This window comes from Dryobates pubescens, chromosome 11 (genome assembly GCF_014839835.1).
Source record: "Dryobates pubescens isolate bDryPub1 chromosome 11, bDryPub1.pri, whole genome shotgun sequence".
NCBI lineage: Eukaryota > Metazoa > Chordata > Aves > Piciformes > Picidae > Dryobates > Dryobates pubescens.
The window spans coordinates 27,751,188-27,777,835 of NC_071622.1; the positions used below are offsets into that span (position 1 = coordinate 27,751,188).

General features: G+C 50.0%; 1 protein-coding gene across 1 annotated transcript in view; it reads right to left on the reverse strand.

The window, feature by feature from the left end:
• Nucleotides 1–2,843: 2,843 nt before the first annotated feature.
• SGIP1 (SH3GL interacting endocytic adaptor 1) overlaps nucleotides 2,844–26,648 on the reverse strand; it is a 69,996-nt gene continuing 46,191 nt past the window's right edge. Inside the window, exons 16-25 of the mRNA XM_054165627.1 lie at nucleotides 23,507–23,631; nucleotides 22,304–22,430; nucleotides 18,110–18,169; nucleotides 11,430–11,541; nucleotides 9,724–9,879; nucleotides 8,243–8,375; nucleotides 7,189–7,391; nucleotides 5,454–5,518; nucleotides 4,555–4,719; nucleotides 2,844–3,386 (exon numbers count right to left, since the gene is read on the reverse strand). Of these exons, the coding sequence (XP_054021602.1) occupies nucleotides 3,364–3,386; nucleotides 4,555–4,719; nucleotides 5,454–5,518; nucleotides 7,189–7,391; nucleotides 8,243–8,375; nucleotides 9,724–9,879; nucleotides 11,430–11,541; nucleotides 18,110–18,169; nucleotides 22,304–22,430; nucleotides 23,507–23,631 (1,169 nt within the window). The 3' untranslated portion in view covers nucleotides 2,844–3,363. The remainder of the gene's footprint in view (nucleotides 3,387–4,554; nucleotides 4,720–5,453; nucleotides 5,519–7,188; nucleotides 7,392–8,242; nucleotides 8,376–9,723; nucleotides 9,880–11,429; nucleotides 11,542–18,109; nucleotides 18,170–22,303; nucleotides 22,431–23,506; nucleotides 23,632–26,648) is intronic.

Consider the following 26,648-nt stretch of genomic DNA (forward strand, 5'->3'; position numbering starts at 1 on the left):
AGCAGTCTAGAAGGGTGGTTGTGCTAGGAGGGAAGGTGGACACATGCAGCTCAAAGCTCCTGAGCAAACACCTGGTGAACTACAGCGCTACACGAAAATTTGGCAAAAGCAGTATGCAAAAACAACAACAACAAACTTGTCCCAAAACACTGGGTTTGGTCCCAGTGTCACGGGCTGGGAGTAGCTGTTTTGTGTCACCTGCTGATGGCTGGTATGGGATGGTGTCCCCATGGAGCTGCCAATGTGTCAGCATGCCAAACACAGCTGCCGGGCAATCTGCCCCGGGAAGGGTGCAGGACTTGCCCATCTCTCTACATAAGCCATGGGTGCTATAGCCCAGAACTACCATGGACCTGGAAAATGAGACCACCGTTGTGTGGGACAGCACAAATGGGATGAGCTTTGGGTTGTGGGTTTGGGGTGGGGGTTTTGTTTTGTTTAAAAAGCATTTAAAAACCCAATGCTAATGTAAACACTTTGTACTCCAAATTAAATATAAAGTAAAATCTCTAGGTTCTGGGAATATTTACATTATAAAATCCTTCTTTTCAGGACTATGACAGAGATGGTTTTTTGGAAGCATGAGTCTGTAACAATTGTACACAGCAAGAACCAGTTATGCAGAAACAGAGTTTTTAGATTTTTGCCCTATGTTCCTGTGCCAGAAAGGGAGAAGTTCCACAGTTTGTACATATTTCCAGTTCAGGGAAAAATTAACTAGGTTAAATACTTCACCCAGGAGTACTGGCAAGTGGACTTTCACAGAATTCCAGAATCCCAGCATGGTGGGATTGGAAGGGACCTCTGGAGATCATCCAGTCCAACCCCCCTGCTAAAGCAGGGACACCCACACCAGCTTGGCCAGGATCACAATGGCCAGCTGGCTTTGGAAGCTCTGCAGAGAAAGAGACACCACAACCTCTCTGGGCAGCCTACTCCAGGTCTCCAGCACCCTCACAACAAAGACGTTTCTCCTTTTATCCAGATGGAACCTCCTGGGTTCCAGTTTGTGCCCATTGCCCCTTGTCCTGTCACTGGCCACCACTAAGAGTCTGGCCCCATCCTCTCAGTCCCCACACATCCTTTAGCTCTTGCTGAGCATTGAACAGATCCCCTCTCAGGCTGCTCTTCTGCAGCCTCAACAGTTCCAGGTCTCTAAGCCTTTCCTCCTCACAGTGATGCTCCAGGTCCCTCAGGACCTTTGTAGCCCTTTGCTGAACTCTTTCCAGTAGTTTCCTGTCTCTCTTGAACTGGTTTCAAAGCCTATAAAGAACTGAATTGTGCTTTCTCTGCTGTGTCAATATCTTCTGTGAGCATGCACACACCTCAACCATCCTATCATGCACATCTCAGTCTGGGAGTCATCTCAGAACTGAAATATCTCCAGCTTTCCTCATTTTCTTTTAAGATGGATGTGGGTTTCTGTTTTCCTACATCACTCTAAACTGCTCTGCAAGTAAGCACTTCCCAACATGCTCAGTTTAAGTTTTCCAACACAAATGCATCAGCTGAATCCTGGCAACATTTGTGACTGTAAAATTCACTCAGGGAAAACACAGAGGGGCAATTTAGCCTCCAACCTAACACTTCCATGTATTTTCCTGTCTCCACAAGATAGCTCCTGATGCCAGCAGGGTAGGCTCATGGACACAGGCTTTTGGTAGCCCCACCATGATTTTCCTGCTCCAGCCAGCACTGGGTGTTCCACCAAGGGCCAGCCTTGGGCTGCATTTCTTTCCCAGTGTTTGTACATAGGTGCTTTCCTGCCTATGTGGTGAAATAGAAAGGCATGGCTGGGCTGCAACTGTTTAAAGCACTTCCTAAACCTCTGGGGCTTCAAAAAACGGGAAAAAGAAACAAACAAAACAGAACGAGCAAGCAAAGAAACATAAAAATGTGACCCAAAATCAGGAGACTGCTTGGAAAATGCATCCTTAAAATCAGCAATAGCATTTCTGGACAGTGGTGTAAGCTCTGATTCGCTACCCAGCCTCTTTGCCTGCTCAATTTTCTTCTCTGGTTAGAACTAGCTGGTCTTTAAGGTCCATTTCAACCCAAACCATTCTAGAAGGATCATAGAAATGTGACCCAGAATCAGGAGACTGCATGGAAAAATGCATCCTTAAAACCAACAATAGCATGCCTGGGCAGTGCTGTGAGCTCTGATTAGCTCCAAAGCCACTTCAGCTGCTTTTTTTCTTATTTGGTTGGAACATGCTGATCATGAGGTCCCTTTCAACCCAAACCATTCTATGATTTGGCAAAATACGAGAACACCAGGAAAAATGAAGTGCTTGTTGTCTATGGGACAGGGTTGGGATTCCTGATGGTTCATATGTGGCTCTAAGAGAACATGGGCACATGAGACTGGAGATTAGAAAGAAATTCTTTCCAGTGAGGGTGGTGAGACACTGGAACAGGTTGCCCAGGGAGGTTGTGGATGTCCCCTCTCTGGAGGTGTTCAAGGCCAGGCTGGATGAGGCCTTGAGCAACCTGCTCTAGTAGGAGGTGTCCCTAACCATGGCAGAGAGGTTGGAACTAGATGATCTTGAAGGTCCCTTCCAACCCAAAAGATTCTGTGATTCTTGTCACAGAAATCTGAAGGAAATGCTCTTTGCAGAAGTGACATATTTCTGTGTATGCGTTTTGCTAGGAGCTTGGATTAGGAACCTCCACATTTACAGTGATATTTTCCTGGAGTTAAACCAGCTAAACCTGAAGATAGAGCTTTCTATTCATCACCATGAAGACATACTAAGGACTGAAAACAAACAAAAAACCCAAAACCAAAGAAAAACCCAACAGGTGAATCAGCACACTGGTTCTACTGAACTCTCTCTTTGTTTTGAGGCACCCCCTTCATAACAGCTACCAGTATTGAAATCGTATATAATATTTGACAAAAATGTTAATCTACCTCTGTTAAGCATTGTGCCATTCGACAGTACTGCTACTAAATTTGATATAACCACAGTTTAAATTACATCCATTTCATGAATGGGAGTAGTAGTAGAATGCTAAAACTCAAGGGTCTAACTGCCAAAAATACAGCCTTACTGGAATGAGTACCATTTACAAATACAATAATTACATTTTAAAACCATTAACAAGGTTAACATCTAGAAGTAAATACTGGAAGGACTGGTCAAAGATGGTGGTTGTTTTTCTTTTCAAGAAAAAAAAAAACCAACAAACCCAAAACACCATGCTGAAAGTTGTTGACACTTCCAACAGAAATGTTCCCAGTGCAGGATTTAGTTCTTTTCTTTTCTTTCCTCAACCTGTAATTAAAACCCGTTCCACACACAGCAGTCCTTGGAGATTTTGCCGTATTTATTTTCCACAGACTTGCATAAGCTTCCATCAGTTATCAGCCAAGTATTTACCTAGAAAGAGCAGCAGACATCAGTGTGAGGAAGTGTGACAGTTTTAGGCTGGGCCTTTAAGGAAAGGACAGCTACAGAATACTCTAGCTGAATGTTTTGGTGCAAAAAGGAAAACAAAGATAACGTTAAATGAATTTCATTGGTAGATCAGTAGGAATGCAACCTCAAGGATTTAGTCTGAGGTCAGTCTGTTCAGCTGCTTGCTTTCTGTTCTGTTCTGGGCTGGTGCTGACCTTGGACTTCTGAGATAAGAAAACTAACTTTTTTTGTTTCCCTTAAAAACTGCTTTGAACTAACAAAATTTCCCTTAATATCCATTTTCTCTCTTTAATCCTTTTTGGGTAAAGGGGAGGAAGGAGGACAAGGGGGTATGGGGGGAACCCGGAGGGGGAATTCTCCTCCAGAGGGAGTTTCTGTGTTACATTCTTTCCTGTCTATTTTTGTATATACTGTAAATACTGTGTATTTTGTATATATTCATTGCATTTCATTCTACTTGTAAAATACAGCCTTTTTTGTTTGCTTCTCCAATTTAGTTCGCTGTCCTGGTTCCTGGTGACCACGCACCTCCACCTTCTCTGCCACACACGAGCAGCATGCAGAAGAAGACTTGGTTTTTCTCTGCAGCAGTGGGGCAAACCCCACAATATTTACCTTTATATTTGTTTTTCACTGCAGCAATGAGGCAAAACCCACAATATTGGTGTTTATATTGCAACAATAGGGCAAAACCTCTTCCTGGAGCTCCCCAGGACTTTGCCTTTCATGCAGAACCCATATGCAGAAAAGAGCTGGTGAAATTCAAGGCTCTCAATAACATCAGCAGGATGTTTCATGTAAGGAGCTTTTTCTCCTTCTGCCACCAGCCACAGCATGCTGTGGTGGGACCAATGGGCTTGAACAGTAACACATAAAGAGCAGGGACAGTGCCCAGCACGCCAGCACAGAGAGGACCATCATAAAGATGGTCAGGCATTGGAATGGGTTGCCCAGGGAGGTGGTGGAGTCACCATCCCTGGAGGTGTTAAGGAAACCTGTGGCCATGGCACTTTGGGCCATGGTGGTGTTGGGTTGACAGTTTGACCCAATGATATTAGAGGTCTTTTCCAACCCAAACATTTCTGTGGTTCTGTGATCATGGACTGGCATCCCAAGAGCAGGAACCTACCTGCTGCAAACCTCTTCTTGATGAGGGAGAAGCGGTAGCCGGCGCCAACGAGCTCGATGTCACAGCTGGACAGCGTGCTCCCCTCACTGGTGAACTGCACAGCCAGGGGAGCCGGGGTGCTGGGCCCCTCTGAGAGCTGGAACCTGGCCAGCAGTGACCCCACACCTGCAAGTTAAAGTCCCCCACAAAAGCTTTATAAGCCAGGGCCAGATTTGCCACCAAAGGCAATGAGGTGCCCAAAGTGCCACAAGTGACGCTTGCTCCCACAGTTGTACCTGACCCAGTAGCACCCCTGGGAAGGACTTGAGCCCAGCTCCCTCACTGGAAATTAGGAAAAATTTCTTGACTGCAAGAGCAGTCAGACATTGGAACAGGCTGCCCAGGAAGGTGGTGGAGTCACCATCCCTGGAGGTGTTCAAGAAATGTGTAGACATGTCACCTAGGGCATGGTTTAGTGGGTATGGTGCCTTTGGATTGACGGTTGGACTTAATAATCTTAGAGATTTTTTCCAACCAGAACAACTCTATGATTCTCCCTCGTCAGATTTTCACTTTTCAGACATCCCAGCAATATGAGGCAGATGAGCTATAGGGATGAAATGACTCATGGGAGGCTGCTATCCACACAATGGAGACACACTGCCGCAGCCTTCAGGCACAGAGAGGGTCAATGGAGCAAAGCACTTGGCAAACCACCACATCCAAACCCAGCATGCCAAAATGATTGGCAAAGCGGCACCAGTGGCACCTAGCCCTGCTTTTCAAAGCTCTTTGCTCCCAGCTGTCAACAGCATCCTGCCCTGGCAGGCACCAGCAGGAATCTGTGTGTCTGGGCTTGTGTGCAGGCAGGAGAAATGAGTCACATTTAAGTATTCTGAGTTAATAACTTGCAGGATTACCTCCATTTTCTGACTTCTGGGAGATATCAGGGATCTTCCACAGTATCCTTTGCTGCTCAGCATTCCTAAAAACACAGAAGAGCATTTCTGTAGAGAACAAGAAACTGTGAAGGACTCACTTGAATTTAACTAAAAGGATGCTTGGGCTGAGGGGAACAGCTCTGGTGTTGCTTTTCAGAGCTGCAGTTCCAGGAGTTTGGCTTTGGGTTTGAGATGAGCAGAAAAAGACTGAAATTGCATTGCAATGGGGCACTTGTTGCCATGGTTTAGTTAATTAGATAGTGTTGGGTGATAGGTTGGACTCAATGATCTTGAAGGTCTGGTTAATTCTATTCTACTCTGTTCCAAGTTCAACCAGGGAAAGTGTAGGGTCCTGCATCTGAGGAGGAATAACCCCCCGCACCAGTACAGGTGAGGGGTGACCTGCTGGGAATCAGCTCTGTGGTGAAAGACCTGGGAGTGCTGGTGGGCAAGTTCCCCATCAGCCAGCAATGTGCCCCGATAGCAAATAAGGGAATGGTCTCCTGGGGTGGATAGAGAAGAGTGTGGCCAGTGAATCAAGGGAGGTTCTTCTCTCCTTCTACTCTACCCTAGGGAGGACACATCTGGAATCCTGGCTCCAGTTCTGGGCTCCCAAGTTCAAGGGAAACAAGGAACTACTGGAGAGAGTCCAGTGGAAGTTACAAAGATGCTGAGGGGCCCGGAGCATCTCTGTGAGGAGGAAAGGCTGAGAGACCTGGGTCTGTTGAGCCTGGAGAAGAGCAGCCTGAGAGGGAATCTGCTCAGTGCTCAGCAAGAGCTAAAGGACATTTCAGGGCAAGAGGATGTGACCACAATCTTTTCGGTGGTGACCAGTGACAGCATGAGGGGCAATGGGCATAAACTGGAACCCAGGAGGTTCCTTCTAAGCAGAAGGAGAAACTTCTTTGGTGTGAGGGTGCTGGAGCCCTGGAGCAGGCTGCCCAGAGAGGTTGTGGAGTCTCCGTGTCAGGAGAGCTTCCAAACCCAGCTGGCCATTGTGATCCTGAACAAGCTGCTGTGGGTGCCCCCCTGCTTCAGCAGGGGGGTTGGACTGGATGATCTCCAACCCCCCACTATGCTGAGGTTCTGTAACAGAATTGGGGCAGTGGGGCTGGGCTGTGCCCTGCCTCCTGTCCTGCCCATGCTAACGGCAGCAACAGCAGTGCATTTAGCTGTCCAACAAACGACTAGATGTGGCACTTCAGGACGTGGTCAACTGGTCATGGAAGTGTTGGGTAGAAGGTTGGGCTTGATGATCTTAGAGGTTCTTTCCAACATTAATGATTCTATCCCTTTGAGCACCGGATTAAAGTAACCAAACCCCACAAAATAAGGGTTGTCATTCTGCTGCCTACAGAATGGGTTCAGCTCTGTCTATTTGCTTGTGGGCATGGCAAACAATAAAACATCAGGGCAGGGCTGCATGGTTCCTCCTGCAAGAGGAGCACAGGTTTGGGTCCACAATATGTCCCAGCCCCACCCACAGACATGTCCTCAGAACAATCCCAGGGAGGTTGTGGATGGATGCCCCCCTTTCTGAAGGTGCTCAAGGCCAGGCTGAATGAAGCCTTGAGCAGCCTGGTCCAGTGGGAAGTGTCCCTGCCCATGGCAGGGTGTTGGAACTGAATGATCTTGAAGTTCCTTTCCAACCCAAATCTACGAATCCCAGCACAACTGGCTTAGGCTAGCTCATTGTGGAGTGAGCAGTTCCTACCAGACAGCAGGAGGAAGCACAGCTTGAAGTTTGTTTACTCCTCCATCGACAGGGACGAGGAACTGGACGTTGTTTAGAGCTACCGGGGCGGTCATTGCCTCTGTGTTGTATTTGTAGTCGATGCGGAGGTCAGTGCTTGCAGGGTCACACCGCCAGCTCACTGCAAGGTTTAATGGAGTAGACTGAATACCCTGGGCAGATACCTTCCAAAATGACAGAAAAAACATTTAGTTTCCATAGGGGTGAAGGGACAAATCCCATTTTACAAGACGTAGTCATTGCATTTCGTTTCAGAGGTGGCCAGCAGGTGGAGAGAGGGGATTCTACCTCTCTGCTCTGGTGAGACTTCATTGGAGTACTGTGTCCTGCTATGGGACCCCCAACACCAGAGAGGAATGGACCTGCTGGAGCAGGTCCAGAGGAGGCCACAAAGATGATCAGAGGGCTGGAGAACCTCTGGGGACAGGTTGAGAGAGTTGGGGTTGTTCAGCCTGGAGAAGAGATGGCTCCAGGGTGACCTTGTAACCACACTTCAATATCTGAAGGGGACCTACAGGAAGGCTGGGGAGGGACTGTTCAGAAGGCCCTTGTGGTGACAGGATAGGGGCAATGATTTGAATCTGGAGCAGGTGAGATTTAGGTTAGACATCAGGAGAAAATTCTTACAGTGAGAGTGGTAAAATACTGAAACAGGCTGCCCAGGGATGTGTTGAGGTCCTATCCCTGAAGACATTGAAGCTCAGACTTGATGTGGCCCTGGCCAGCTTGATCTATTTAGAGGTGTCCCTGATGACTGCAGGAAGGTTGGACAAAGATGACCTTTGAGGATCCCTTACTCCAACCTGACATAACCTGGTCCCCTCACAGAACCTTTGTATTGGGCTCAAAACTAAGCAATCTGGTGGCATACAGAAGGGACTAGCAGGACAACATGTCCCCACCTCACCTTATCTCCACTCTGCACTAAAGAAATGCCTGCTGTTACATGGTCTAAGTTCATCTCACACATTTTATTTTTGGCACAGCTGTATCTCACAAGAAAACCAACCCCTACCTGGTATTTGAGCATGTCCACGTTGTAATAGGTGGCTTGTGGTTTCTGTTCCGATACCTTCTTCAGGTGAGTCATCAGATTTGGCATGTTGACCCAGAACTCCTTCGTGTTGGCATCACTCTGTGTGTTATCACTGCACAAAGAGAATTAACCCTTCCTGAGAACCATCTCAGCAGAAGAAAGCTTTTCCGCAAAGCTTGCAAGGCAGTAGCACCAGCTGGGAAATCAGTTAATCCCACACTTTGAGAAGCACAGAATGGTTTGGATTGGAAAAGACCTCTCAGATCATCCAGTCCAACCATCAACCTACCACCACCCCTTAAACCATGTCCTGAAGTGCCATGGCCACTCATTTCTTGAATGCCTACAGGGACAGACTTCACCATCTCCCTGGGCAAACTACTCCATTGGTATTCCAAGTACTGCCACACTTCCACACGTTTCTGGCTTGTCCTCAGATACCTCCAGGGAGGTGCAACAGTTGCAAGCTGTAGGTCATCTCATTTTTCAGATAGGTCTAATGAGCAGGGAGGCACAATCCAAACAAGCCACATCAAAGGACTTGTTCTTCTGATGTTGCTTCTCTGCCTAACAAAGGGACTGCTCTCAGAGGGAGCACTCCAGCAAATATTTAAGGGTTTAGAATTGTAGCATCACAGAGTCATTTTTTGTTGGAAGAGACCTTCATGATCATCAGGTCCAACCATTAACCCAGCACTGCCAGGTCACCACTAAATCATGGCCCTCAGCACCACATTTACACAGCTTTGAAACCCCTCCAGGGACAGGGACTCCACTCCTGCCCTGGGCAGCCTGGGCCAGGCCTTGACATCCCTCAAGGAGAAGAAATTGTTCTTCATGTCCAACCTAAACTTCCCCTGGCACAACTTGAGGCTGTTCTCTCTTGTCCTCTCATTTGTTCCTTGGGAGAAGACACCAACCCTCACCCGGCTCCAACCTCCTTTCAGGGAGTTGTAGAAAGCCAGATGGTCTCTCCTCATCCTCCTTTTCTCCAGGCTGAACAACCCCAGTTCCCTCAGCTGCTCCTCATAAGACTCATCTCTAGACCCTTCACCAGCTTTGTTGCCCTTCTTTTGACATGCTTCAGCAGCAGCTTGAGTGTTACCTTTCCAAAACCACAGTATCATAGTATCACAGTATCGCCAAGGTTGGAAGAGACCTCGAGGATCATCGAGCCCAACCTGAAGCCAAGTCAGCCTCCCAAGGAAGATACCTTGGTCTATGTGGATTTCCAAAGCACTCTATGTTTGTTGGTGGTAGAAGCCCCATCCCTGGAACCATCCCAGGTCAGGTTGTTTGGGGCTCTGAGCAACCTGCTCTAGTTGCAGATGTGCCTGCTGACTGCAGAGGGGGTGGACTTGATTACCTTTAAAGGTCCCTTCCCACCCAAAGCCCTGTGTAATTGTATGATTTTTCTGGCAACTGTCTTTGCTGTGGGATGCAGGTGAGGTGGCTCTTACCAGCAGAGGAGCTGTGGGTTTGGCAGGACGTGCTCCAGCCTGTTGTAGTTCAGGATGCGGAAGGTGAGCACCGCCGGGATGGGGTTGTTGGCAAAGTGCCTGGTGATGCCCGCTGGGAATGACAGCACCATCTCCCCTGTGATCTTCACAATGCACCTGCAGTGCCCAACACAGAGACCAAGGCGGGAGGAAATGGGGACAGGGCTTCAAAATGCAGCAGAAAAGGAGAAGGTTTGCAGCAGGGATGGTGTAGTGGCAGCCCCCTGCTTCCCACCCATCAGAGCAGGGGAACAAGATTCCTGTGGTCTTCAACCAGAGTGAGCTGAAACAGCCTCGAAGGCTGGCAGCCTGCTAAGAGTGGAGACAGACACTGGAACAGGTTGCCCAGGGAAGTCGCGGATGTCCCCTCCCTGGAGGTGTTCAAGGCCAAGCTGGATGAGGCCTTGAGCTACCTGCTCTAGTGGGAGGTGTCCCTGCCCATCATCTCTAAGGTCCCTTCCAGCCCAAACCATTCCACAATTCTATGAATCTGCGATGCTCATGATGATGTCCCAGGACCAGGCTGATCTTGGAGCCTCACCTTGTACTATGTACTGACACCCCAGCAAGCACCTCCTTTTCTCCTCCCCATCCCTCTAAATGCTCACCAAACCCTCCACAGCACCCCAAGCCTGTCCTAACACCATAAAATCACAAAATGGTAGGCATTGGAAGGGACTTCTGGAGATCATTGAATCCAACCCCCCTGCCAAGGAAGGGTCACCTAAAGAAGGTCAGGAACATGTACAGGTGGGTTTTGAATTTCTCCAGAGATGGAGACACCACCACCTCTCTTGCTCCAGTGCTCTGTCACCCTTAAATGAGAGAAGTTCCTCCTCACATTTAGATTGAACTTGTTATGTTCCAGCTTGTGCCCATTACTCCTTGTCCTGTCACCCAAAAAAGCCTGGCCCCTCCCTCCTGACACCCAACCTTGAAGTGTTGATCAGCTTTAGAATCATAGAATTGTCAGGGTTGGAAGGGACCTCAAGGATCATCTAGTTCCACCTCCCTTGCCACGGGCAGGGACATCTCACGCTAGATCAGGTTGCTCAGAGCCACACCCAGCCTAGCCTTAAAAACCTCTAGGAATGAGGCTTCTACCACCTCCCTGGGCAACCGGTTCCAGTGTCTCACCATCCTCATGGTGATGAGGTCCTGCTCAGTCTTCTCTTTTCCAAGACTAAGAAGCCCCAGTTCTCTCAGTCTTTCCTCATCACAGAGATGTTCCAGACCCCTCACCATCTTTGTAGCCCTTTGCTGTAGCCTCTCCAGCAAGTACCTGTCCTTGAACAGGGGAGCCCAATGGAGTCGAGAACTGGACACAGTCCTCCAGCTGTGGTCTCACCAGGCCAGAATAGAGGGGGGAGAAGAACCTCCCTCAACCTGCTAGCCACACACTTCATGCACCCCAGGATGCCACTGGCCTTCTTGGCTACAATGGCCCATTGCTGACTCATGGCCATTCTGTTGTCTCCCAGGTTCTTTACCCAGAGCTGCTCTCCAACAGCTCATTGTCCCACCTGTGCTGCTCCACAGTGTTGATCTTCCCCAGATGCAGGAGTTCACACTTGCCCTTTTTTGAATTTAAATAGATGTCTCTCCAGCCTGTCTAGGTCCAGGAGCTCCCCATACCAACACCCAGCCCTGCTTTGGCCAGCACCTACTTGTTGGGGTCAGCCCCTTTGAAGTACGCGTTGACGGTTTCAGTGAAGGCGGCGGCGACAGGCAGGGTGTCCTGTGCCCCCATGGTGAGGGGGCTGGGTCCCCTTGATGAGCCTGCAACAGAGCAAAACCCTCCAGTTCTTATGTGCAGAGATCAAAGGGCACCAATCCCCACCACTACTCCCACAAACTGGAGTAAGGGGGTGCTCCCCAAGACCCCCAGCTTAGCTTTATGGGTGAAGAATAAAAAACAAAACAACCCAAGCTTGGGATGGAGCTTTGAAAATGTTATCTTGCCCCTCCCCAAAACAAAGCAAGCAAAAACAAATCATGGAGGAGCCCCAGCCACGAGCAGCATGCAGGGCAGTGGCACCCCCTCGGCATGGCTCCGGAGGGGCTGCCAGAGGCAGGCTTTGCATGACAGTTTTTGCAGTAGGATTTTGGGCCCCACCAAGAGGGGCTGGGGAGGTTCCTTGTCCCCTGGCTGGAGAGCTCGGGCTGCCCATGAGAAGTTGGGAACCCTGAGCTCCTGCCTGTGGGCATCCAAAGCTGTGGGAATCTCTGTGATCCCTGGCACACTCCTCCTTCCTGGTAAATCCCCCACATGGCTGCTCCCCGCCCAAGGCCACAGGGCCAAATCTGCAGAGTCAGAAATCTGGGATTCAGAGTCATAGAATGGTAGTGGTTGGAAGGGAGCTCTGGAGATCATGGACTCCAACCCGCCTGCCAAAGGACTGACCACACAGATGGCTCACACATCCAGGTGGGTCTTCAGAGCCTCCAGAGAACTCCACAACCTCTTTGGGCAGCCTGTTCCAGGGCTCCAGCACTCTCACACCAAAGAGATTTCTCCTTCTGTTCAGGTGTAACCTGTTTGTGCCCATTGCCCCATGTACTGCCTCTGGGTACCACTGAGAAGAGTCTGGCCCCATCCTCTTGCCCCCCACAGATCCTTCAGGTCTTACTGAGCATTGAGCAGATGCCCTCTCAGGTTGCCCTTCTGCAAGGCTCAACAGCCCCAGGTCTCTCAGCCTTTCCTCCTCACAGAGATGCTCCAGGCCCCGCAGCATCTTTGGAGCCTCCCTTGGACTCTCTCCAGTAGTTCTCTGTCTCTCTTGAACTGGGAAGCCCAGAACTGAACACAATACTCCAGCGGTGGGACTCTGAGTACAAAAGCACTAGAGATGGTGGTTTGCTTATCCTTTGGTTTATTTAGATGATGAAAAACAAGGAGGAAAAGTTTCCTTTTGTCATGCTGTGCATCCTTGGATAAATAATTAATCCCTGGATGAAATCATTTGTCCCTCTATGGTCCCATACAGGTTTCCCTTTGCTGGCCAGGAGTGTCTATCCCAGATAATTTTGGGGATGAAAGCATCACTGCAAGAAGCCTTGGACATGCTGAAAACACAGCAAGAGGGACAATATCCAGTTCCTTGCACCCACCACCAAGAGAGGAGAGAGGAGGGGCTGTTGCTATGGCAAATCTCTTGCCAAAAGATCAGCCTGAGGTCAGTATCTCATCACCCACCTGATGTAGAAGGCACTGATCCCTCAGCCACCCAAAAAAAGTCCCCAGGAGGTCACCACCCATGCTCTGTCACTCTACCTTATCTATTTTTCTACAATGCATCATTTTGGAACCTCTTTTCCATCAGGTTAAGCACAAAGATTATTTTGCCCCAAAGCAGCTGAAAAAGGAGTATCAAAGCCTCTGGATGGGCAGCTCAGTCTGACACTCCCTTACTCATAGAATCATTTCAGCTGGAAGAGTTCTAAAAACATCAATCCAACACTACCATGGCCATTAAACCACGTTCCAGCCTCTTCTCACCAGACATTTTCTCCAGACCCTTCACCAGCTTTGTTGCCCTGCTCTGGACAAGCTCCAGCACCCAGGATTTGAGGTGTGGTCTCACCAGCACCCAGTACAAGGAGATAATAATTTCCCTGCTCCTGCTGGCCACGCTATCACTGATCCAGGCCAGGATGCTGGTGGCCTTCTTGGCCACCTGGGCACACACTGGTTCATCTCCAGCTGGCTGTTGACCAAAACCCCCAGGTCCTTTTTGGCCTGGCAGCTTTCCAACCACTGTGCCCCAAGCCTGAAGCCTTCATGGGGCTGTTGTGACCCAAGTGCAGGACCCAGCACTTGGCCTTGTTGAACCTCATCCCATTGGCTTTGACCCATTGATCCAGCCTGTCCAGCTCTCTGCAGAGCCTTCCTACCTTCAAGAAGATCAATGCTCCCACCCAATTTGGTGTCATCTGCAAACTTACTGAGGATGCACTCAATCCCCACATCCAGGTCACTGATACAGAAACTAAACCAGACTCCATCTGCAGGATCTGAAGCAGGGAGGTGAAAGGGGCCATTCATTCAGCCCAGGGTATTGCTTGGAGCACGCAAGCGTGTGCCAGCCTCAGCTGAAGATTCAGTTCCAGCCTGCGGAAGGGCAGCACCTCCACAGGCAGTGAGGTGAGGAAGGGACAGCAAAGCAACTGAGCAAAATGCAGCATGGTTTTGGTGAGCTCCTTCTTCTATTCTCAACAATCATCCCTTCCCTTCTTTATCCTCTGCTTCCCTCCACAGCCCTGCTGCCTGCTGCCTTTTCACCTCTATCTAAGCAGCTTGCTATGGGTTTGCAGCGATGTATGGCAAGGCTCTGGCTTGCTGCTGCAAATTTGGTGTGACTTTGGGTGAAGGAAATCAGGGTTCATAATGTCTCTGGGGCAAAGCCCTTCTGTCACACAATCACTATGAATGGAGAAGACCTTTAAAATCAAGCCCAACCCTTACCTGACTCTACCAGGGCAAATGCTACACCATATCATTGAGCACTGTATCTAGAAGACTTTTAAATACAACCACAGATGGGGATTCAACCACTACTCGGGGTGGCCTGGGCCAGGCTTTGACAACCCTTTTGGGGAAGAAATTGATCTTGATGTCTAACCTGAACCTTCCCATGGGCAATTTGAAGTCATTTGCTATTGTCTATTGCTTGTTCCTTGGGAGAAGAGACCAACACCTACCTGGCTCCACCCCCTCAGCCTCCTTTTCTCCAGGCTGAACCACCCCAGTTCCCTCAGCCACTATCAGTGGTCCATGTGTCCCAGATTACAAGACAGACCAAGCATCCCACCTACACACAACAAAGTCATCACACCACACCCACATTTATTACCCTAATGACCCCAGGGATTCGGTGTGTCCACTTCTGGGACACAATACTGAGCCATGCATCAAGGACTCAGGAAACATCCCATTCCAGAGCAGACACTTCACATCAACACCAGCCACACATGAAGGCACAAGGCAGCTCCCCAAACCCACGCTGCAGCCCCTGGCTGGGTGGCAGAGGGGACATGCAGGGCCATGGGACAGCTCCACAGATTGGCAGGGTGATATATTTTGTAATCAACTCTTCCCATAGACACCACTGGTGGGGTAGCAGGGAGTGCATCCTTGCTCCCCAAACCCAGAATAACCACCCACCCACCACATCACAGAATCCCAGCATGGGATCATCCATGGAGATCATCCAGTCCAGCCCCCCTGCACCAAACCCAGCCAGCTGTAGTGGGATACTCTCATCCCATCGACACAGAAATACAGATGAGGTGCAAACCTATCAGTGCAGGCTGGCTATAGAGGGGTGAAAACTGGAGGTATCACCCAGCAGACCACCTGCTTATTAAGCTTATCTCAGCAGGGAAGGTGAGAGGAAGGTCTTTCAGCCATCCAGCAGCAGCAAAGCCCACAATCCTTGGAAGTACAATCATCATTCTTTGGAAAAGAAGCAACAAATCCACACACACTCCAACTGCAGCCAGGTTTAGCCTCAACCCTGCCCAAAGCATCAAACAAGGGTCTAGTGCCTCTCATACCAATGTGTCTTTTCCCTGACCTCCCATCTCTTATTTCTTCCACCATTTCTCTTCCACCATTCTCCAGTATCAAAACATTCTATGTTCAATAATAAAGCAGCTCAGCTCAGCTCACATATCTCCATTTCCAGGTTCAGCTAGCCTTTGAAAGTCTGAGTTCATCTCAGCAGCAACAAAGCCTCCTCCACGTTCCTAATCTGACTGGGAATAATAACCATGTGGATGCAGTTGGCATTTCAGGGTCCTCATTTCCCTCTGCTCTTCCCTCATGATCCTGCATCTTCGTCTCTTAATGGCTTCAGAGACTGAACAGCTTTGGAAAGGAAAATTTTAATGTAAAAAGCCAAAGTCTATTTTAAGCCTCAGAATTCATTTCCAGAAGCTTGAGAGACAAGCTGAGTTACTGTGGCACGCCTCCACCAGGAATCTGCCTTTGCAGAGACTGCTTCAGAAAGCATTTTTAGAGCCTTCATCTTGGCAAAATGACCTGATCACACTGGAGAAAGGAAAAGAAATCCACTTTAGAGAGCTTGGGATCCAAACATAAGCAGCACAAGAGGTTCATTTGCCTTGCTTTTCTCTACACAAGGGTGGAAAACAGAGATGTGGAGCAAGGCCATCTGAGGACCAGTGATCCTGTTACCCAGGAGAACAGCACCAAAGCTGCACCACATCTTTTCACACACAAACTACCCCAGGTTCTGCAAATTCATGAATCCTAGCACCAGAAAGATCATTCCCCTTCACAAAATCCCAGCATGGTGGGAGTTGGAAGGCACCTCTGGAGATCATACAGTCCACTCCCCCTGCTAAAGAAGGGACACCTACAGCAGCTTGCCCAGCATCACAATGGCCAGCTGTGTTTGGAAGATCTCCAGAGAAGGAAACTCCACAACCTCTCTGGGCAGCCTGCTCCAGGGCCTCAGCACCCTCACACCAAAGAAGTTTCTCCTCCTGCTCAGATGGAACCTCCTAGGTTCCAGTTTGTGCCTATTGCCCCTTGTCCTGTTACTGGCCACCACTGAGAAGAATCTGGCCCCTCTTCTGGCCTTCCATGTCCTGAGTCATAGATACCAAGCTCAGCAGATCTTCTTTTACCTCTAGAGATGATCATTGAAGTTTAGCTTTGGATTTTTTTCAAGTTGGAGTCAAAGATTTAGGCCTAGATCAGGAAACCCAGTGTGTGGAAGTACAACAGCTCCTTCCTGGGATGAAAGATGAACTCTTGCAGCCCTGTTGCCCTGGACAAACCCACCCTACCCCAACTCTAGAGCATTCACACTGCCAGAACGATGCAGAAGAATCAAATATCCTATTAAACCCCCATTAATACCCAAACCCACAAGAAAACTCCCAAATTCTAGACCCATTCACAGTGCTGAGGAAGAGGAGGAGAAGGCAACACAGAGCAGGGGGTTGTTGGGAATGCACAGTGCTGGGGTATGTGGACAGGGTGAAAAAGCTCCAAGATGGTGGCTGCAACCCAGCCATCATCCAGCACAGCCCTCACCAGCCCTGCCATGCCCTGCTCAGCTCTTTCCAAAGCTCCAGGCAGGTTGTTGGCACCTGGTGAAGGAAACTCAGCAAAGTTTTTTTTTGCTGGGAACAGCAGAACTGCACTGAGGGTCAGGAGGAAGCAGCTCCTCCATGGCCTCCTCCCAGGTCTAAGCCAGGAGCTGCCTTCAAAGCAGAGACCATCAGAGCAAAGACTCTGGGGCCCAGCAGCTGTGGCTGATGAAAAGGTAAGAATCATGGAATCACAGAATTGTTTTGATTGGAAAAGACCTTTGAGACCACTAAGCCTAACTATTAACTCAGCACTACCAGATCACCACTAAAACACATCCCTCAGCACCACATATCAGCAGCTCTGAAAATTCTCCAGGAGTGGGAACTCCACCACTGCCCTGTTCCAGTTCTTGACAACCCTTTCCATGAACAAATTGTTCCTCATGTCCAACCTAAACCTCCTCAGGCACAACTTAAGACTTTTTCCTCCAAAGCCTCAGGGCTCTTGGAGCAGGGTGGCCATCCAGTCACACATATGTCGGCCTTCTCTGAGAAGTGGTGCTGCTCAGAGAAGCTGCCATCCACCCCAAAACAAGCTCTCCTCACCCCCACATCCTCCCCAAAGCACCTTCTCACCAGTGAGGGACCCCAAAACCTGCAATGCCTCCTACCAGCCATCCCAGCAGCACAACCTGGTGGCATTTCAGGTCTGCTTGCTGGTGCTACCAACATTCTCCCAACCTCTTGCTGTGGAAAAAAAACTGGTGGAGATGAAGAAGAAACTCTGGTTTGGCCAAGAACCCATCATCACCCTCTGGTTTTTAATTAATTGTACTGTGTCACAGCCTACATAAGGAGTAGCTGGCAAGGGAGTATAGAAAGAAGCCCTGGTTGACAGAGTCAAGTTCTTCGGCAGTGCAAGCGGCTTCGCTCTCTGGTTTTCACCACAGTCTCAGTGAAGATTTGGTTGGGGTTGGGTTTGGTTGGGTTGTTTTTGTAGGAAATGAAGAGGCAAATGGATCATGAGGATGGAATTACAGAATGGTAGAGGTTGGAAAGGACCTCTGGAGATCATCTAGTCCAACCCCCCCTGCTAAAGCAGGTTGATATGCGACACAAATCCAAAACGGTTCTGGGTTGAACTTGCGATGTCACCTCGGTAGGCACAGAATTTGGCAGGGAAAAGCCAGACTGGATAAGCCTTTGGAGGAAACCCCGGGAATCAGAGAGCAAGAGCAAGGGGGAGCAAGGTGGTTACCAGGTGGTGCTGTGCACTACTTACCTTCGAAAGTCAAATAAAACTTTCCTCTGTCAAACCAAACGAGGGAAGGCTGTTCATTCTCTGTATGGCCGGGAGTTGAAGCGGGATGGGAAAGGTTTAGGAGAGGGAAGAGAGAAGGACACAAGTGTGAGTCAAAGAGCAGGTCATTTATCTCGCTACGGGGAAGGGGCGAGGCGCTGCAAGCCGTTCACGTGCAAGGAAAAGGTGAGGGGAGGCTCTGAAACTCTGGAGGGGTTTTTGGTTTAGGAAACAGAAAGCAGAAAGCAAAGCTATGGAAGCCCAGATGGAAGACTGGTTTTGCCTGCCTGGGAAGGATTTTTGGGAGTGTTCTCTTTGTGTGTGTGTGTGTGTGTGTGTGTGTGTGTGTGTGTGTGTGTGTGTGTGTGATCCAAAGAAGAGAATTCTTGGCTCATGCATTCTGTTATCAGACTCTAATCCCCCTGGTTTTGGTCTTCTTCAGCTCTGGTGACATCTCTGCCACACCATCGAGTGTCCCGCCGGTGGGATGCTGTACCCATGCCACACCAGCGTGCAGAACTTGGTGACAGTGACATATAGGTGTTGTTCTGTTGTGTTCCAGGACATAACACTTGCAGATAAACAGACACAAGCACACAGAGCAGGAGGTGTCTAACTGGAATGTCATAGGATGCTTTGAGTTGGAAGGGACCTTAAAGATCATCTTGTTCCAACCCCCCTACAATAAGCAGGGATGCCTCCAACTAGATCCTAGAATAGTTTGGATTGGGACCTTATAGATCATCTAGTTCCAATCCTCCTGCCACAGGCAGGGACACCTTCCACTAGACCAGGTTGCTCAAGGCCTTCTCCTTTCCCGTCACAACCACCAGCTCCCTGCACTCACATTGCTTCCAAAGCCACCTTAGACACCAGGTAATGCTGCAATAACTCGGGTGGAGCGGGATGAAAAATGAACCCTTTGGGCTTCAGCAGGTGAAGATCTTTCACCTCACTGTCCCTTATTTTGGTTTTGGTTTTATTTTTTATGACTGAGAAACTGTCATGCAAGGTGCTGCGAGTGGTGGGTGCCAGGGCTCGGGGTGCCCACAGCCACCAAGCTCCAAAGGCAGATGAGTCGAAGGTGCCCAGGCTTTGTACAGTACCTGCAGGCATCTCACAGTGCCTTTCAAACGCGGGCAGTTTGTCAATAAAAGCATCATCTTCTGATAATACAAGCAGAAAAAAACACCAAAAAAGGGGAAGAAAACAGAAAAGAATGAAACAAACAAAAAAACCCAACCCCAAACAAACAGCCACCAAAAAACCCCAAACCACAAATCCCAACCGAGACCAAGCAGCACGCTGCGGCAACAGGAAGAAGACAGAGTAGGGCTTTGAAGGAGGGAGATGATGGAAGGGGCACTGACACAGAAAGAACAGCTCCTTTCTTTGCAATCAGTTGTTCAAAATGCACAGGAGACCACACCAAAAGCAAACCAGACCAGCACGGAGGACAAGTACACCAAAGAAGTCTTCTAGGTGCTCATGGACAAACTCCCTTGGACTTTGCCACAGGGGATGGGAGACAGAATCACGGAATGGGAGGGGTTGGGACAGACCTCTGGATATTATCCAATCCAACCTCCCTGCCAAGGCAAGTTCACCTAGAGAAGATCACACAGAAACATGTCCAGGTGGGTTTGGAATGTCTCCAGAGATGGAGACTCCACCACTTCTCTGGGCAACCTGTACCAGTGTTCTACCACCCTTAAATCAAAGGTGGAGAGTGAGGTGGAACCAGACCCAGTGGCAAGCTGAGGGCTGTGGGCAGCCCCAGCCTGGTTGGTGTGTCCCGGCCCTGTGGTGGTCACATCAGACCCTCAGTGTTCCCCAATCGACTGCCATGCATACAGACCTTCCTTGCTCCTAAGCCCTGCACTCCTTACACCTCATCTTTTCCTCTTTTGATCTGAAACCCCCAGGAATTCCATTTCTCTCTCCTCCTCTATGGGGTTCAGCCTGGTGCACACATGGTCACCCAGCACTGGATCACCAGTGCTCCAGCCAGCTTAGTAGGGACAATGAGGAGATGCTTGGGCTTTCCCAGAGCAGCTCCCAAACTTCATCTGCCCCTCCATGTGGCTTTTCCCAGGCCAAATCCTGGCAATGCAGCATGCACCACTTGGTTTGCACGGAGCTAGAAATGCAAAACCTCAGCCTGGGTGTCCTTCTCCTAGCTGCCCCATTTAGTGTCCCTCTGCCAAAGGGTGACCCCAGAGCCCAGATTTTGGGTTCCACTTTAAGGAAATCCCTCAGGGAGAGAATAGGAGGTGCTGGTTTCACAGTGGGCACAGCTTCTTGCCCGCCCCTCTCCCCACCCTCCCCCAGCCACATCAGCCCTGTTGCTTACGGTGGGTAGGTCAAAAAACATTGAGTAGAATATCTTGTTCACAAAAATATACATTAGAGAGAAAAAAACATGAACTTTCAAACAAGAGCCTAAGGGACCCACCACCTGCTCAGCCCACAGGAGCAGCAAGCCGCCCCATTTCACAGTCACCTTCCCCAGCCTCCTGAAGCCCCCATGACCATCTCTGTACTCAGCCTGTCTGCTCCCCTCCACCAAAATCATGTTTACCACCACAGCACCCTTGGCCATCATGCCCATAGGCACCAGTTGAAGCCACCACCAGCCCCAGGGGTGGGCTGCAGGACCATGGGTACAGACAGGACCAAAAGCCAACACACCAGGGATGCTCAGGGCTGACCAGCCCCTTGCTGAAGATGCATATCAGTTTCCAGCAGCATGCTGTGACGGTGACCAACAGCCGGCGAACAGGTACAGGCATCTACAACACCTCCAGAGTGAAGCAAACAACAGGATGGAGACGCAGGTTGGAGACTCCAGCAAACCTACAGAGGGGTTGGGTGCCCACCAACACCACAGGGACAACACCCACAGCATGGCTCAGGCCACCTTATCATCTTCCAGTCAGCAAAGGTGGTGTTGGGGTGGTGATACTGCTGCTCCCCATGGCTTATAAGGTGACAGCTGGTGGGAAGTGCAGCCAGGACTGTGGCTGAGCACACATGAAGACCAGCAAGGTTTGGGTTATTGCAGGCTTGGGGTTTCAGCTCTCTCCACAGAGTCCATCTGCCAGCCTGTGCCAGCCATGCCTTGCAAAGCTCCTTCCCCACCATGCAAACCAGGTGTGCTCATAACAAAAGACATGGAAAGGAAAGAAAGAAAAAAAGGAGGAGAGGTGTTCCTGGGAGATGACGGAACTGTGGGGAGCAAGGATGGGATGGCAGGGATGGTGGAGGAGGGAGCGCTGGCAGCCAGGACAGAGGGGACAGAGTAGGAAGAGGAGGGCACAGGAGGTCCCAGCGCATGGAGCCTGGGAGCTGCCAGACACTTTATTTGCTTGTCTTGTCTCAAGCCCCAGAAGCTGGTGGGGTTTGGCAAACCCCTTATTTTTCCGACTACTCCTCCAAAAGAAAACTGCAGCACTTTGCGCTGGTCTAGGACATCAAGCTAACAGTTTGGAAGAGCTTTTTTCCAAGACCCCATTTCCTGCTACCACTTTAATGAGAAATACAAATTTAACACAAAGAGATTCAATTAGTTGTCTCCCAGATCCCAAGGGTCTGGCTTCCAGCCCCCTTCCCTTCAAGTAGAAGCATCCCTTCCCCCTTATTTTGACCAAATATACAGACCATAAGCACATCTTAGAATGCTTTAGGTTGGATAGGATCTGTCAAGGTCATAGAACACAGAATGGTTTGGGTTAGAAGAGACCTTAAAGATGATCTAGTTCCAACCCCCCTGCCATGGGCAGGGACACCTTCCACTGGACCAGGTGGCTCAAGGCCGTATCCAACCTGGCCTTGAACACCTCCAGGGAAGGATCACCTAGTCCAACATTTCCACAGTGAACAGGAACATCTTCAATTAGACCTAGTTATATCTCCCTTGGTGACAACCTCTGCCTTCACCAAACCTTTCTTTTTCACACCATTTACAGATGCCCCCCCCCCCCCAACATCTTCCCTAGCAGCATCACCTTCATGACCCATCACCTTCCCACCCTTCAAATCCCTCTTTGCATATAAGAACCTGGCAGACATTGAGGAAGGTGAACCCAAAGAACCACCTAACAAATGACAAGGTCCTTTTAAGGAGGTTTGAGAGGTAGGAAAGGTGAAAGAACAGCAGTGCTGTTATGTTTTTACCAACAGTGGGAGTGGTGGCTGCACTCAGGGAATTGGTAGAAGAGATGGAAGAAGTACTTTCAGCACGGGCTAAAGGTGCTATCGGAGGAGGGCTGGAGGAGTGAATAGGAGGACTAAAAGGCCTGGACTGTAGGGAAAAAACACACATAAAAATAACCAAAAGTTAATGAAAATACACACACTGTGACATTTGCATCAAACAAACAGAAGCTTTCTCCTGGAGCTACAACCCTCGGAACCTCCTGGCCACTCGTGTTGGGTTAGCACAAAGTTGAATGACGTGCGCTGAAATAATCAGAGAACGGTTTGGGCAGGAACGCCCTGCGCTAGACCAGGTTGCTCGTGACCTCATCCAACTGGGACTGAAGCACCTCCATGCTTGGAGCTTCCACAGCCTCCCCGGGCAACCTGTTCCAGTGTCTCACTACCCTCAACATAAAGAATTTCTTCTTAATCTACAGTCTCAGTCTCACCTCTTCCAGCTCAAATCCATTCCCCTTTGTTCTATCACTATAAGCCCTTGTGAAAAGTCCCTCCCCATTGGTTCTTTCAGTGCCAAAGGGTTTTAGGGTAGACCTAGCAAAATGGCAGGCATTTTCCACCATCATCTGGGTCTAGGCATTCGATCTTCCCATCTGCACAGAGAATGGGACCTCCAAGGGCCTATAAAGATGGATTTAATGCACCCAGTATGGGGAAGGCTGTGGTACCCACTACATGCCAGGTTACTGCAGACCAGGTTTTTGAGTCCTTATGAATTCTCTGAGGATAAATTTGTATCATAGAATCATGGTTCAGGAGGAAGGAACCTTTAAAGGTCAGCTGGTCCAGCCTTCCTGTGGTCAGCAGGGACATCAACAACTAGAGCAGATTGCTCAGAGCCCCAAACAACCTCACCTGGAACAGTCCCAGGGATGAGGCATCTCTCACTTCTCTGGGCAACCTGGGCCAAGGTCCCACAACCCTCAGTGCCAAACAGTTCTTCCTTCTCTCCAGTCTGAATCTCCTTCTTTCAATTCAAACCTATCACATATTTGTCTTGATGACCAAATTTAAGAAGACTCTAACGAGCCCAGGCAGCAGCCTCTCTTTACTTGCTCCCAACAAGTCCCCCTGCCCATTATTCCATCTCACTGAACTGGAGATGCAGACCACCCCGCTCCCAGTCCTCTGCTTGCCATGCTCCTGTCCCACAGAACTCACCACATCAGCCACGGCAGTGGGCTTGCCAGGGGGCAGCTTGGGCCGGGATGGAGGCCGCGGTGGGGGTGGGGGTGGTGTGCCACAGGCAGCCAGCGGCGTGCCAGGGCGAGCTGGAGATGAGGAACCTGCAACAAATAGAAGCTGTGAGTGTGCTGCAGGGTGAGCTCCAGAGATGCCCATCCCCAGGTCCCTCTACCCATCCATATCCCTTCTCAGATCACAATATTGTACAAGAGCAAGGGTTGGAAGGGGCTTCTGGAGATCATCCAATCCAACCCCCCCCATGCTGAACCAGGGGCACCCACAGCAGCCTTACCAGGAGCACAATGGCCAGGTGGTCAGAGGAGGAGATTCCATAACCTCTATGGGCAGCCTGCTCCAGCACCCTCTCAACAAAGAATTTGTGCCCATTACCCCTTGTCCTGTGGCTGGGCACCATTGAGAACAGTCTGGCCCCACCCTCTTACCACGCCTCCCTCTACCCCCCTCCCCCCGGGTCCTTTATCTCTTGATGAGCATCGATCAGATCCCCTCTCAGGCTGCTCTTCTGCAGGCTCAACAGCCCCAGGTCTCTCAGCCTTTCCTCCTTACAGAGGTGCTCCAGGACCCTCAGCCTCTTTGCAGCTTCCACTGGACTCTTTCTGGTAGTTCCATGTCCCTCTTGAACTGGGAATCCCAGAACTGGACCCAGTACTCCAGATGTGGCCTCCCTAAGGCAGAGTGGAGGGGGAGGAGAACACCCCTGGACCTGCTGGCCATGCTCTCCTTCACACACCCCAGGCAACCATTGGCCTTCTTGGCCACCAGGGCACATTGCTGGGTCATCATGAATTTGTTCTTCACCAGCACTCCCAGATCCTTCTCCATGAAACCGCCTGCCAGCATGGCACCCCTCACCTGCATGGCTGCAGGGAGCTCTTTCTCCCCAGGTGCAGAACCCTACACTTGCCCTTGTTGAACTTCCTCTCTGCCCAACTCTCCAGCCTGTCCAGGCTGAAGCAAAGGCTTCCTCCCCAGGAGCTGCAGTAGCCATACTTGCCCCACACAACCTCCCTCTGACCATTGCTGCACACCAGCTCCTTTGGCTGGGAGAAGGATTTCTCAGGACTGGTGACAGCAACTCATTTCTCACAGGGGATGTCGATCTGCAGCAGGTACCTGGCTACCACAGCCAGAAGCAAAATCATTATCAAAGGAGGCATAAGCCTGAAAACCAGACATGCTTAACACTATGTTGATACCACTGCTCCTGGGGACCAACAAGCTCCCCAGGGGCCAAGGAGCTCCTGGGGCAGCAGAACTGGTGATTGGGATTGGCCTGCTAGCAGGGGGACCCTGGTGAGATGGGCAAAGCTTTATCAAAGAGAAAAGGAGGACAGGTGGAAGAGCAAGGTTATCAGATCTGCTGGGAGCAAAATGCATTTCCCAGCTCTCTGGGAGGGTTTCAGAGAAGGTGGTGGTGCTGTGGCTGAGGTTCGTGTGGTTGGCAGCTGCTGCCTTACTGCCAGGGGGACTTTTTTTCATCAAAGTCACAATTTTCACAGATAGTTAAGAGGATACCCAGCAGAGTGTTTTGCTCCATGTAGAGAAATTCCTTCCAGGGTAAATTCAGCACTAACTGGTAATGCACCAAGAGACTGCACCAAGTCAAGAGGAGGGATAAGAGCAGGAGAGGGGACAGTAACTCTCTTAAGCAGTGCAGCTGAGCTGGCATCTGCCACCAACCTCTCTGGAAGAGAGACTCAAGTTTATTATTTTTGGGGTGACAGCTCAGATTAAGGAAACATCAAAGCTACCTCCCCAGGAATGAGAGTGAGAGGCCAACAGAAGGTTCAGATGAGAGCTGGACTTGTTTAGAGAACAAATCTTTGCCATCACTTGTGCATCTCCAAAACTCCAGCTTTTTGTATTCCCTTAGAAGCCTGATTGGGGATTGCAGTTGGAATTTTTCCTTCCTTGTCCCCATTAAAGGTTGATAAAATGGGAATTATCCAAGGAAAGTAACTTGAATGAGTGGTAAGGTGGAGACTTTGAGGGTGCATCTTGCCCCCAGCCCACCAACGCCCTACCAGATGCCAGCTTCCAAGATATAAAGAATAAACATTCCTCAGCTATTTCAACTCCCTAGGAGAGCAACGTACCTCTTGATACCTTCTACACCAAGAAACTGTGGCAGCAGGTTGTAAACCAGCATGAAAGCAGAAGCCCGCTGAGATGCCCTTCCCCAGCCCTGCCTTGGTGCCACCCACTGTGAGGGGAAGGGTATCCTGCGACAGTTCTGCCCCATGGCATCCCAAAGCTGGACACCCCTGGAGCCTAGGAAGGGTGGAGAGGAGAGGTTGGTATGTCCACACCCCCACCCCAGGATGCATCTTTCTGAAGATCTGCATGATTTTTGTGTGTGTATTTTTAGAGCTGGCTAGGTTGGGTAGGGCTGAGGTGGTGATGGGCTGGAGAGCAGCCCAAGCTGAGGCAGGAGGTCATTTCTGGAGAAGAAACATGGATCTTCTCAAACAGGCAAGTGCTGCTCACTGAGTGGGATTGCTCCATCCGTCCCCACATGTGGAGGCACCAGCACGTCCTGAAGCTGCAGATCTTCACTCAAGACAGTTGCTCAGTTGGCAGCAGGATGGAGAACAGTTTAGGAAGGAGTTTGCTGTTTTCTGCTGCCGGTGTCCTGGAGACATCCCACCTCCAACCATTTTCAGTGGCAGTTGGATGCTGCAGCCCCAGTGCAGACCCCCACCCACCCACCTCACCAAAGTGTCACAGAAAAGCCACCACCACTGAAGCAAAGCCACACTCCCAGCTACAACCACACTCAGTGAGACACCCCTAGGAGCTTCACCACTCTGTCACTGGAGGTGACAAGCCACCAGAGCAGATGGCATGGCTTTCACAGGAGGCTGGGGAGCTGCACACCCAATTCACCCATCATCTCCTGCATGGGTGGAGGTGCTTGCAAGGGGGTAGCACTCTCCAACACTCTCAAGGATGGTGGCTGGTGGGGATGGAGACTTGCAGATCATGGCTGCACCAGTACAGCAAGAGCCCTGGGGGCAGCTGCTGAAATAACATACTCCGGTTGCACCTTTTCAAGCACCATGGAAGAGCTTGTGTAAGCTGACCTCTGCTAGCTTGT